The 13,346-nt window shown below is 37.5% G+C and overlaps 1 protein-coding gene across 9 annotated transcripts in view; it reads left to right on the top strand.

Moving 5' to 3' along the window:
* The window catches only part of LOC127412093 (kinesin light chain 1-like), a 64,580-nt gene that overhangs the window by 27,565 nt on the left and 23,669 nt on the right, over positions 1-13,346 (top strand). For 3 of the 9 annotated variants that reach the window (XM_051648162.1, XM_051648165.1, XM_051648158.1), the window contains 6 exons: positions 2,043-2,216; positions 2,922-3,021; positions 5,095-5,147; positions 6,258-6,307; positions 6,428-6,539; positions 7,348-7,509. In XM_051648162.1, coding sequence (XP_051504122.1) covers positions 2,043-2,216; positions 2,922-3,021; positions 5,095-5,147; positions 6,258-6,307; positions 6,428-6,539; positions 7,348-7,509 — 651 coding nt within the window. Of the gene's footprint in view, positions 1-2,042; positions 2,217-2,921; positions 3,022-5,094; positions 5,148-6,257; positions 6,308-6,427; positions 6,540-7,347; positions 7,510-13,346 lie in introns of those variants that run through there. The other 6 variants (XM_051648163.1, XM_051648159.1, XM_051648164.1 and 3 more) reach the window with 5 other exon arrangements.

The following is a 13,346-nucleotide window of genomic DNA, read 5'->3' as shown; positions in this document are numbered from 1 at the left end:
GTTCAATAAAGACATGAAAGATTATAATTGTTTGTGTGTTGTTAGCTTAAGCACTTTGTGTTTGTCTATACTTGTAACTTTGATGAAGATGAGATCACATTTATGACCAATTAATGTAGAAAACAAGCTAATTCCAAAGGGTTCACATACTTTTTTTTTGCCACTGTATATTTACAGTGTAATGCCATCTAAGCACAGGTATATCCATGGATGTCTCCTCATGTTCTGTTTGAGGGGACTTCCTCCATAGCGCTTTAATCGAGGGCATTCTGGTTGACGAGCGTGCACTCCAGAGATACAGTAGTTTAGAGCAGAGCATATAATTGGCGCGAGTGGTTCTGTGATGGCTCGTGCGAAAACCAGGCTTCAATCACACAGCGAAAATAACGCGTTGCAGATGAGAAGCATATTTATCATATATAATGCGCAGAATGCCAGATTAACATTAAATTTGCCTCAGTGGCTGGAAATTTCGCTTGGGTGGCCAACAAAAATTTTAAATGGTGGGAAAACCATGGAATTGTTTTTTCCCTGCTGTCTGCGACCCTATCCAAACAGACCTGTGACCCACTTTTGGGTCATGACCCACCAGTTAAGAAACACTGTGCTAAGGCAAGCATCACTGGTACAATTGCTCATACTAATTGTAGGTGGTGGCGTAGTGGACTAAAGCACTGAACTGGTAAGCAAAAGTTGTTGGTTCAATCCCCACAGCCACCACCATTGTGTCCTTGAGCAAGGCACTTAACTCCAGGTTGCTCCAGGGGGATTGTCCCTGTAATAAGGGCACTGTAAGTCGCTTTGGATAAAAGCATCTGCCAAATGCGTAAATGTAAATGTGAATGTAATTGTTAGGGACTTGAACAAAGGCTCTGCAAGGCTTGATCACCACAGCAACCGCCTAGCAACTCCCTTACAACCACTACAGTTTTTCAGAAAATGAAACAAATCTAGTTATTAATATTCTATACTTGTATAAAACACTTCAGTAAAATTGACACAGATCTACCCAGATTAGAAAATTCATATTTTTGCATTGAATATGCTGAATATGGAGAGCTCATCTTTTCTGAAAAGGACTTGCTATTTCAGTTTATTATTTAGGGCTTAATATTTCAATATTCAATCACTCATTGTTGCTTGGAGTTTTAAAAATAGCGCATTGCAAAATAATTTCTACATGCAACAGCTCCAACCCCTCACTAATAGCTCACTGAGGCACTGTTCCCTCGCCCTCCTGCTGAGTCAGTTTTAGTCTGATCTCTTTATGGAGAGTGATTTTTTTTCTGAGCCTCTGTATAATAAAGCTCTTACTGAAAGTCTTGCGAGGCTGAGGGAAAGAGCTTACAAAATCTGCTGAATCCAAACTCTACTGCTAACATTTCACATGTTTAGTCCTGCAGAGCAGATTCCGTTTGAAACTGAAGGAATGGAAGACTGTGAAGAATAGATCAGAATGAATGGGATGGAAAATAGTGATGGTGATTACAAAAATAGATTCTTTATAACTATCGATTCCAAAGCCTTGTAAGCAGACGGTCTGTGAGCAGTCAATCGCTCACAATAAAAGCCAGGACACCCACAGAGATGGAGAGACAAATAGAGATGCCCACTGTAACTGATCAATAAGCACTCTTAAAGGCAGTCTGTTACAGACAGAGTGAGAGGGACAGAGGCCACATACACACTGCAGCTAAATACAGTTGTCTTCTGAGTGCTTAATCCCATTGTTTACACAAGAGCTGTGTGTATCTATATATAGCTGTGTGTGGATCAGGTTTCACCTACATTCTGGGGACCCAATGTGACCAAACGTTTATGTTCTAGCTCTGTTTGTGTGTGTTTTAGTGTTTGTGGGTGTATACCTCTAAATCATCTAAAATAAGATTTATAATCTCTTCAAACAGTTGAGTAATCTGAACTCTGTTGGTAGGTGTGTGTTTGGGTGAGTGTATACTACTATAATGCTATACAATCGTTGTTATATGGCTAATGTCTTAAGCAGCTGAATTACAGAATGTGTGTTTGTTTGTGTGTATCAGGTGCTGGGAAAGGACCATCCTGATGTTGCAAAGCAGCTAAATAATCTGGCCTTGCTGTGTCAGAATCAAGGCAAGTATGATGAGGTGGAATACTACTTTCAGAGAGCCCTGGAGATCTACCAGACCAAACTGGGCCCCGATGACCCCAACGTGGCCAAGACCAAAAACAACCTGGTACAAATACACTCACGTTATGTACTGTATATACTCCCCATTAATTTATCTAGCAAGCAAATTTGTTTGTAAACATATAGGTTTATACATTTCTGAGCATGTATTGTGCACAGTCACCCAATAATTAATATTCTGCATTAACTCAACCTTATGTCGTTCCAAACCAGTATTGCTTTTTCCTACTGTGGAACACAAATAGAGGTATTTAGCAGAATGTCCAAGCTATTCTTTTCCATACAATGAAAGTGGGTGGGGATCATGGACAGCCATGGTTACCATTCATTTTCATTGTATGATAAAAGAGAAGCTTGGACATTCTGTCTTTTGTGTTCCACAGAAGAAATAAAGAAATATGGGTTTAAAGTCAACAGAGGGTGAGTAAACGATGACAGAATTTTCATATTTGGGTGAACTATCCCTAAAGTAAACAAATATTGTATTACAGAATTGCAGGTACCACTGTAGGTTTTTTTAAATTAGCAATGTAATGCATCCAAAATTGGTTTCCGTGATGTTATTTACGGCACGATTTCTGCTGTATCAGCAGATTATGCACATCAGTTATGTATCATGCAGCTTTTAGTTTAATGGAAGAAGCTTTTAGAGTAAATACTCCTGCTCGGATTGAAACATCTCCCATCCGACTGAAGCTTAGGGCTTTGGCCAATTATGTCCCATTTCTTTCTCTCCCTCTCTCTTTGTCAGGCTTCATGCTATCTGAAGCAGGGGAAATTTAAGCAGGCAGAGACTCTATATAAAGAGATCCTCACCAGAGCCCATGAGAGAGAGTTTGGCTCTGTTGATGGTATGTGTGCAGTTTTTCCTGTATGATTTATTCATTTATTTCCTCAATATGATTTATTATTTAAGTGTTATTCATTTAGTTAAAAGTGTGGGAAAACAGTGTGGCAAACATGATTATTTTTTAACTATACTTAAAATTTATAATGGCCGTTCGGCCAATGATTTCAAACAGGTTCCTCTGACTGAAAAAAAGAATATAATATTTAGCCATTTCAGAGCAAATACATAAATATAGAGATATCAAATATTGTGAAAAGGCTGAAAAATACAGATATTTTTTATTTTTTTTAGGCACTATATTGCCCAAATGCTTGCACACTTTTACCGTCACTTCCACACAAACTTACAGATCCTCTCTTCTTCTCTTATATACAGGTGCATCTCAATAAATTAGAATGTTGTGGAAAAGTTCATTTATTTCAGTAATTCAACTCGTGTATTAAATAAATTCAGTGCACACAGACTGAAGTAGTTTAAGTCTTTGGTTCTTTTAATTGTGATGATTTTAGCTCACATTTAACAAAAACCCACCAATTCACTATCTCAAAAAATTTGAATACATCATAAGACCAATAAAAAAACATTTTTAGTGAATTGTTGGCCTTCTGGAAAGTATGTTCATTTACTGTATATGTACTCAATACTTGGTAGGGGCTCCTTTTGCTTTAATTACTGCCTCAATTCGGCGTGGCATGGAGGTGATCAGTTTGTGGCACTGCTGAGGTGGTATGGAAGCCCAGGTTTCTTTGACAGTGGCCTTCAGCTCATCTGCATTTTTTGGTCTCTTGTTTCTCATTTTCCTCTTGACATACCTCATAGATTCTCTATGGGGTTCAGGTCTGGTGAGTTTGCTGGCCAGTCAAGCACACCAACACCATGGTCATTTAACCAACTTTTGGTGCTTTTGGCAGTGTGGGCAGGTGCCAAATCCTGCTGGAAAATGAAATCAGCATCTTTCAGCAGAAGGAAGCCTGAGGTGCTCCAAAATTTCTTGGTAAACGGGTGCAGTGACTTTGGTTTTCAAAGAACACAATGGACCAACACCAGCAGATGACATTGCACCCCAAATCATCACAGACTGTGGAAACTTAACACTGGACTTCAAACAACTTGGGCTATGAGCTTCTCCACCCTTCCTCCAGACTCTAGGACCTTGGTTTCCAAATGAAATACAAAACTTGCTCTCATCTGAAAAGAGGACTTTGGACCACTGGGCAACAGTCCAGTTCTTCTTCTCCTTAGCCCAGGTAAGACGCCTCTGACGTTGTCTGTGGTTCAGGAGTGGCTTAACAAGAGGAATACGACAACTGTAGCCAAATTTCTTGACACGTCTGTGTGTGGTGGCTCTTGATGCCTTGACCCCAGCCTCAGTCCATTCCTTGTGAAGTTCACTCAAATTCTTGAATCGATTTTGCTTGACAATCCTCATTGTGCATCTTTTTCTTCCACACTTTTTCCTTCCACTCAACTTTCTGTTAACATGCTTGGATACAGCACTCTGTGAACAGCCAGCTTCTTTGGCAATGAATGTTTGTGGCTTACCCTCCTTGTGAAGGGTGTCAATGATTGTCTTCTGGACAACTGTCAGATCAGCAGTCTTCCCCATGATTGTGTAGCCTAGTGAACCAAACTGAGAGACCATTTTGAAGGCTCAGGAAATCTTTGCAGGTGTTTTGAGTTGATTAGCTGATTGGCTTGTCAACATATTCAAATTTTTTTGAGATAGTGAATTGGTGGGTTTTTGTTAAATGTGAGTCAAAATCATCACAATTAAAAGAACCAAAGACTTAAACTACTTCAGTCTGTGTGCATTGAATTTATTTAATACACGAGTTTCACAATTTGAGTTGAATTACTGAAATAAATGAACTTTTCCACGACATTTTAATTTATTGAGATGCACCTGTACATTCTTATCTCACACACACACACACACACAAGTTTATGACAGTTAACTGACTGGTAAACTTAGCCCCTAGAAACACTATCATTCATTATATTGAATTTTATAGTTTTAACTCTTTACGTGTTGAGCCTGGAGTGCATTTCTCATTTCCTCTGTTTGCCTCTGCAGATGAGAATAAACCCATCTGGATGCATGCGGAGGAGAGAGAAGAACACAGCAAGGTGAGAAAAATGTCACAGGACAAGAGCATCAGTTATGTTAACAGTGTACTCTTCCCTGTTAATATCACATTTTAAAGTCAGAAAACACATCTGTAAAAATGACTTAGACAATGGTGAAAATTATGCAAATGAGAACTCCCTCAATTTATGCAGATGAAAATGTTCACCATCCCAAGAAGGGTTCTCACAATACCAAAATGTTAGTTTTCAGTACCAATACCTGTGAAATTTTATGATTCTTAATACCAATTTTGATACCATAGCATTGGACAACCCTAATCCCAAGTGTCATTAGCTATGTTTCCTTCAACACTTTTTTAATGCGCATTTTGGCATATTGCATAAAATCTGCTGGATGGAAACACCAAGATGCAAATAAAATCTCCAAAATGCGCATAAAAAAACGTATACACTCGCTTGAGGTGGATAGGTTTTTATTCGGTATGAAGAAATGCGCATAAACTATGATGGAAACACATTTACCGAATACATTACTATTGAATTGAACAGGAATACAAGATGCGCATCAAACAAATCATGTGACTGAATAATTCATTCATAACTGGACGAACCTGCGGACCAATCATCACAACTGAATTGTTGCTCGGGTCATTCTGAAATCCAAAGCCTGAATAGAGTTTGCAGAGCAAATAATTTGAACATAAACTTGCACTTTTTCCCAAAAAGCAGGTTTATTGATACTTTTAAAGAATATCTTATAGATCCACACCGCAAAGTCATGATGGAGGAACGTACACACACATAGTGCTCCCAGAACTGTGACGCGCTGTCATTTCCAGTCATGAATCAAGTTATTAAAGTGTTTTGTCTGCGCATCCTAAACCACGAGTAGTTTATTAATAAAAGAGTCACACAGTCGCTACAATTACCCTGGAAGTGACGATTTTGTTCTTTGGAATGCAAGGGATGGAAACACGGCTTTATCCGCACATTGTTTTTGCGATATTCTGATTTTTCGCATAAATTAATTTTGCAACTTGGATGGAAACATAGCTATTATGAAGCTGAATATCAGCAGTGCTGATCTGGTACTTTCAGTGTTTTGAGGAGATCTTGAGTGTTTATTTTAAGCGTTTGCTGTATTTCAAGCAGAAGGATGGAGAGTATGGTGGCTGGTACAAGGCCTGCAAAGTTGACAGGTTAGATATTCCCTCATCAACAAGTCCGACAAAAAGACCTCACAATCTTTAAACTCAGGAATAGAGTAAATTGCTGCAGCCTAATATTGAAGTGTGTTTCTGTCTGACCTTTATCCTCAGCAGCCCCACAGTCACAACCACACTGAAGAATCTTGGAGCTCTCTACAGGCGACAGGGCAAGTTTGAGGCTGCAGACACTCTGGAGGAAGCTGCTCTGCGCTCCAGAAAACGGGTGTGTGTGGGGGGTTGATGTCCTGTTGGGCATATAAACAGGATAAATGCAAATTGAAAGTTGTCACTCAGAATTCAGAAGGTTTTTATAAATGCACTGAACCAAGTGATACTGTGTAAAACTTTCTGTAGTAATTATATTACAGTTTGAAAGCTCATTTGGTTGCATAATTATTTAGATCAGGGAAGAAGTTTGTCATGGGAACATGGGGCATTCATGAGATTGTTATAGAAATGCTCATTTTTGGCAAAAATGTATTGTGTAAAATTGTATAATTTTTTTAAAGGTGCACTCAGTAGTTTTATTGTTTATTTTGCACTAGCCATTATCTTTACTGACACCTAGTGGCAGCATACAAAATCAATCGTTTTCAGTTACCGGTGCCCTTGTAGAAATTCACCATTCACAGTCCACTATGATTAATATATATTCGATGAGCGAAAGTGTCTGATAAAAGGAGGGTTACTGAGATAAAGCAAGAAGTACTTGGCTGGTCATGTGATCGCAACATGGCGGCCCCCATATGGCGACCCTCTCCATGAGGAATAAAACAGCTTTTTTTAAACCACTGATATGACTGAAAAGTACTATTCATTGATCTTGGGGTACAACCTTTTTCTAGTGAGTGCATCTTTAAAATGTGTACAATTAAACTCTGATCTAATGTGCAAAAAATGTGCTTTGTATGAGGAACAGACCAAAATTTGAAAGCCATAGAATGTTCCCCTCCACCTCAGGGGGTACATAAAAATTACTCAAAAAAGGGTTGAGAACCTCTTATTTAGATGATTTTGTTTATTTTCTCCAGGGTCTGGACACAACACATAAGCAGCGTGTGGCAGAGGTGCTGGGAGACCCTGAAGTACGAGAGAAGCAGCGGAGCCGTGAGAGCATCAACTCTGACACGGTCAAGTACGAAAGCGGCCCAGACGGAGGAGAGGAAGTGAGTATGAGCGTGGAGTGGAACGGGGTGAGTACAGCACACACTGCCCAGGCCCGCACACACACTCACACACAGTACAATTCCCCAAGGGTGTTCAATCTCAGTTCTGGCAGGCATACATTTACAGTAAAGTATAATATATCCACACCTCCTCTGTGCCAATGCATTGATCAAATTATTCTCCTTTTTTTTTTTTTTTTTTAACTGTGCAGAAGCATGAATCACTGGAAGCAGATCAAACCTGAAATAAGATACAGCAAATTACTGTACATTGTCTCATGTGATTAGAGGACTGTTGATTAGTAACAGTGGCTTGTATGATGTTTAGCATCAAAAGTATAAAAGTAACCACAGTCAGTTCAGCACTGTTTCACTCGCATCCAAAAGAACAGCATGTGGAAAGACCCTCGAGGGACCTGCGTGAAGTTGGCCCCCCACCCAACGCAAAACGTCGGCAAAATAGTCTCAATCGTTTGTGCTCCGTTTGTGCTGGTTTGTGCTGTAAAAATTTTCGTTTGTGCTGCTTCGGTTTTTTTAGATATTAAAATAATATTTATAGGTCATTCTGAGGTCACTCAGCCCCCCCACATGCTCCAAATTTACCCAAAATAGGCTCAATTGTTTGTGCTTCGTTTGTGCTGGTTTGTGCCGGTAAAAGTTTCGTTTGTGCTGCTTCGGATTTTTAAATATTAGACACTGAATTACAGGCGAATTATAAATGCTGATATTTATTGAATACAATACTGACAGAATAAAATAGATCACTTAATGGTCACAAAAATCAAATATAGGTTAGTAGCAGTCTCGGTCATTCTGATTACTATATATTAGGCTACTATATTATATATTTCTAAAATAAGTCTATTTTGTTTTGTGTGTAGTCAGTACGATTTTTATTTCGGGTTTGTCATTTCAATCTCTTACCAAAATGTTGGATGATGTTTTAATACAACAACAACTCCTTATCAATGTTTTTGTTGTCACTATGGTGTTTATTAAAAACTTATTGGTGTTCAGACAGCAGCAGCTCAATATTCATCTGGTGTCTGTCGGACTCTTTTTCTGTCACTCACTTTCACTCAGCTCTGGACACGAGAACAAAACCGCAAATCTCCTCGATGTGAACACACTTTTAGAGTCGAACTGCCGAAGACTTTCTGTCAAGACTAATCATCACATCATTTGTTCAATAAACAATTATCTTTACTTCATTCACTGGTCTTTCCTGATTGAACTCATCTGCTACACTTCACTGCCATCACTAGGCGCAAGTGACACTTCTGTTCAAGATGCTCTTGTGGAAATTAGTGTAGAGTTAGTAGAGAAAAAGTCGATATAAATCAAACTACAAAAGTCGCTACTAAATCAAATTTCTGGCCAATGTAAGTACAATGTTTTAACACTGTAAGTTACAATATTATTTGTTAACTTCAAGAATAATGGTACAACATTCAAGAGAGCTAAGATTGTCAATGTTTATTGAACAGAAAACTCATTGCTAATATTAATATATGCTAATTACAGTTGCACATATGACCCATGTTAGTTTTTTGAATACATTGTGCATCTAGGGGTCAACATTACCATATTGGTCCGAATATAAGATATATTATCCTTATATATTATTACTATATTATATTATCCTTATATTCGGACCAATACAGTAATACATAAAAATAAGTTTATACTGAACATGACATTTTTTGAGTCAGGATTATTTAAGTGGGTAATTATGTTTTGCTTATTCCAAATGCCCAAGAAACCAGCATTCGACAGAGATTACATTTTCACAGTCCTGTGTTCATCAAAAGAGGCAATAGTCCAAAATGGCAACATAGCTACTCCTAATCAGAGCATCTGGACAGAGCTTAGTAAGCAGCTAGAAAACAAGATCACTGCAAAGGCTCTATACACTTTTGTTAAATTAAATAGACACAACATCTGGACTGCTTTAGGGTTTACTCATGAATGTGATCATGAAACAAATGGCAGTAGTGATGACACAGGGTCCCTTTCACCCAGACCAAAAGATTGCTGGACTTTTGATCTTGAAGTTCCATTTCAGAAATGGATTGAATTCATGCCTGAAACGGTTAAATACAACAAGTTCTCTAAAACACAAAAAAAGGAATACACAATTTTAAGCCTGGCATCTGGACACATGTGATAAATCATCACATGTTTTTAAGTTTAAGTTCTTAAAGGTCCATTATTTGTGTTCATTGATGTTTGATAGTACACAGTAATTAAATTTCAAAAGTAAAATCATTTTGGCTTCATTCTTAATTCATTGAGTCACGAGTTTCCACATATATATATATATATATAGTACTAGTCAAACATTGAAAACATTAAGATTTTTTTAATGTTTCTGAAAGAAGTCTCTTCTGCTCACCAAGGCTGCATTTATTTGATCAAAAATACAGTAAAACAGTAATATTGTGAAATATTATTCCAATGTGAAACAGTTGTTTTCTATCTGAATATATAGTAAACTGTAATTTATTCCTGTGATCAAAGCTGAATTTTCAGCATCATTACTTCAGTCTTCGGTGTCACACGATCCTTCAGAAATCATTCTAATATGCTGATTTGCTGCTCAAGAAACATTCATTATTATTATCAGTTGAAAACAGTTGTGCTGCTTTTTTTTTTTTTATCTCTCGTGGAAACCATGATACACAACCATTCAAAGGTGTATCATGGTTTCCACGAAAAAAAAAAAGCAGCACAACTGTTTTCAACTGATAATAATAATGAATGTTTCTTGTATATATATATATATATTATGTATTATTTTATTTTATTATAATACATAGACAATTCAGTGTCTAATATTTTAAAAACCGAAGCAGCACAAACAAAACTTTTACCGGCACAAACCAGCACAAACGAAGCACAAACAATTGAGCCTATTTTGGGTGAATTTGGAGCATGTGGAGGGGGGGCTGAGTGACCTCAGAATGACCTATAAATATTATTTTAATATCTAAAAAACCGAAGCAGCACAAACGAAAATTTTTACAGCACAAACCAGCACAAACGGAGCACAAACGATTGAGACTATTTTGCCGACGTTTTGCGTTGGGTGGGGGGCCAACTTCACGCAGGTTCAAGAGGGCAGTTCCAGCCCTGCAGTTCATTGGCTGTGTTCCTGGGAGTCAAATAGTGTTGGATTGGAGTTACTCTTTATACATGCTGACACTATAAATTATGTTGTAATCATAGTCTTCATGCTGATTGAGTGTCTGATATATTTGCCTGTAGTGCTTCATAGTAATCTGACTAGAAACCCTGTTAACACTTTCAACCCTGAATTAACACTAAAGATGCTCCATCAAAGTCATGTACTGATGAAATGGTACTACACATACTCTTTATATTTGGTGATACACACACTTATATTCAAGTGTAGCAATGCATTTGATCATGTTGTGCGTATACAGTGAGGTCCAAAAGTCAGTCCGTTTGTAAAAATAATTATATTTAGCATCTTTCTAATTTAATACAGTTTTTTGTTACAAATTGTATTATGTGCATAACAATTTGAGTGAAAAGCTAAATAAAACACACACACACACACACACACACACACACACAAAAAGAGTGTCGTAGTATTTGCTTTAATGACAAAATTCACTTGAGCTGGAATGGACTCCACGAGTTTGTGCAAAACCTGATGATCTTTTTATCCAGCATGATTTGAGAATATTCTAAAGAGCATCTTGTGTGCGTCAATGGAAGCAGGAAAATCTGACCTTTTGTACAAAGGAGTTAACATGCAAATTTGTTTATTCAATAATTGACTTAGAAATGTGCAGGATCCTAAATATCATTAAGTCATTTTACATCATTATATTTCTTTGTTTTACATTTTCCAAATGTTTTAAATTAAACCAACTGTAGGTTTAAATTAGAGTAGACTGTAGACTTAGACTTTTAAACCCCACAGTGCATTGAAATTAAATTGATTTTGCTTTTACTCAATTTATATAAGAATGTGAAAAACCTGACTTTAAAATTGCTAGGAGGGAACAACCTTTGTTGATTGATGTAAAGGCAACCTGTGACTTTATCTGAGGAAAAACATGCCAAGCAACAGTGGTCATGTGGCCTGCATTATTGATACAGTACTCACTCAGAGGGTACACGTATTTACAGTGAAAAACATAGCATGTTGATTTCTTTTAAACACTCTCAATCCTCTTATAAGCAGAATTTCTTTGTGCTAGATATAATGAATTTTATAAATAAAAAATAAAATAAAAAAATCCCACAGGTTCTATTAACCCTGCAGTTAGATAAATCATAGTGAATCTAAAATAGAATTAACCTCTTCTTTCTAGTAAACAATTCATTACATCATTCTCTTCTGTAAGGCAGTTGTTTTGTAGTTGCTGTTTTGACCATCACACCTCTGCTGTAGTCTCTCTGCAATTCTGAGTCACAGCTTTTATGCTGCTGTAGCAACTGTAGCCTTAGCACCAAGACAACCAATCAGCAACCCCTTCAACAAGAGCATGCCCCCAATTCAGATGGTGGGAGGCTCCCATCAGATTCATCGAGCTGGTTTGGCTGTGACCTCATACACCTGATTTTTCCCTTCACCATCTCTCTCATTTTCTGTCGCTGTCTCTTTCTCATGCACACATTTGGCTGAGTACTTCTGTACTGTTAGATACTAAATACATCTCATCCTAAAACATGTTTTTCTTACATACATGCTTCTAACAGGCACTCACAAACACACACAGCATACTTTCAGCAGGGTCTCTCACATTCATGTACGTATTGGGGTCACGCACACACACACACACACACACACACACACACACACACACACACACACACACACACACACACTGGCGTGGGCTGTGTGTTCTGTATTTCAGTGTGGTTTTCTGATCTGTCTCATCCAAAATGTTTGTTCTAATCCTGTTTGCAAGTGTGCGTTTAACTCAACACAGTTTAACTCAAGTTTCCTTAAAAGGAATAGTTAGCCAAAACTGAAGATTCCATCATTATTTTTTCACCCTCATGTCATTCAAAATTTTGAAGAATCTCAATCCTTCTTCTGAGCCAGCACTTTTAAATGACTGAACAGTTTGTTCTCAAAATCGGATTGTAGTAAACAATCCATTGTAGGTTAATAACATCTTAAATTTCTGTTTGTTTCTCACACAAAGCTATCGTATGGCTTCAGAAGACTTGGAATATATAGTGCATGAGTCGTATAGACTATTTTCAGTGCTTTTTTGGAGTTTTTGGTCATTTTTGGAGCTTAAGCACCATAGTCACTATGAACTCTTAGCATGCAAAAGACCTACATGAAGATTCTTCAGAATATCAAAATTTTTTGTCCTACAAAACAAAGTCATGAGAGTTTGTAAATAACAGAATTTTCATTTTTGGGCGAAACTATCTATTGAAATTTCTTTTCATTTCCTGTCTCTTGCTTTTTTGTTTCCTTTTGCTCTCTACCTCCATGCTTGTCAGCCCTTTTTCATGCTGTTGTCCTCATTTATATCCCGATCCCAATCAAATCTGGGGTCTATAATTTATCAGCTTGTTCATATTAATGGGGCCTCAGGGTTGATAGTGTGCTGTTTTAGACTGTCCTCAGGGTTGATTGTATTTGAGTCATGGAAAACATCCTGGAGCTTTGACCTCTAAATGACATTTCTGTGCAGAATTTATTTCAGTCAAACTTTTTATTCAAAACAAACACATGATTCCATTGAATGGAACAATTTTTAACCCACTTGCTAATGTGTTAAATCACAGAGCACATGTATTCACAGAGCACATGTATGAAGCTCTACATTGCATTGTTTGTCCTTCTGTAGCAGTATCTTAGTTCAGCG

This window comes from Myxocyprinus asiaticus, chromosome 21 (assembly GCF_019703515.2).
Source record: "Myxocyprinus asiaticus isolate MX2 ecotype Aquarium Trade chromosome 21, UBuf_Myxa_2, whole genome shotgun sequence".
NCBI lineage: Eukaryota > Metazoa > Chordata > Actinopteri > Cypriniformes > Catostomidae > Myxocyprinus > Myxocyprinus asiaticus.
This window is presented reverse-complemented; position numbering and strand designations above follow the sequence as displayed.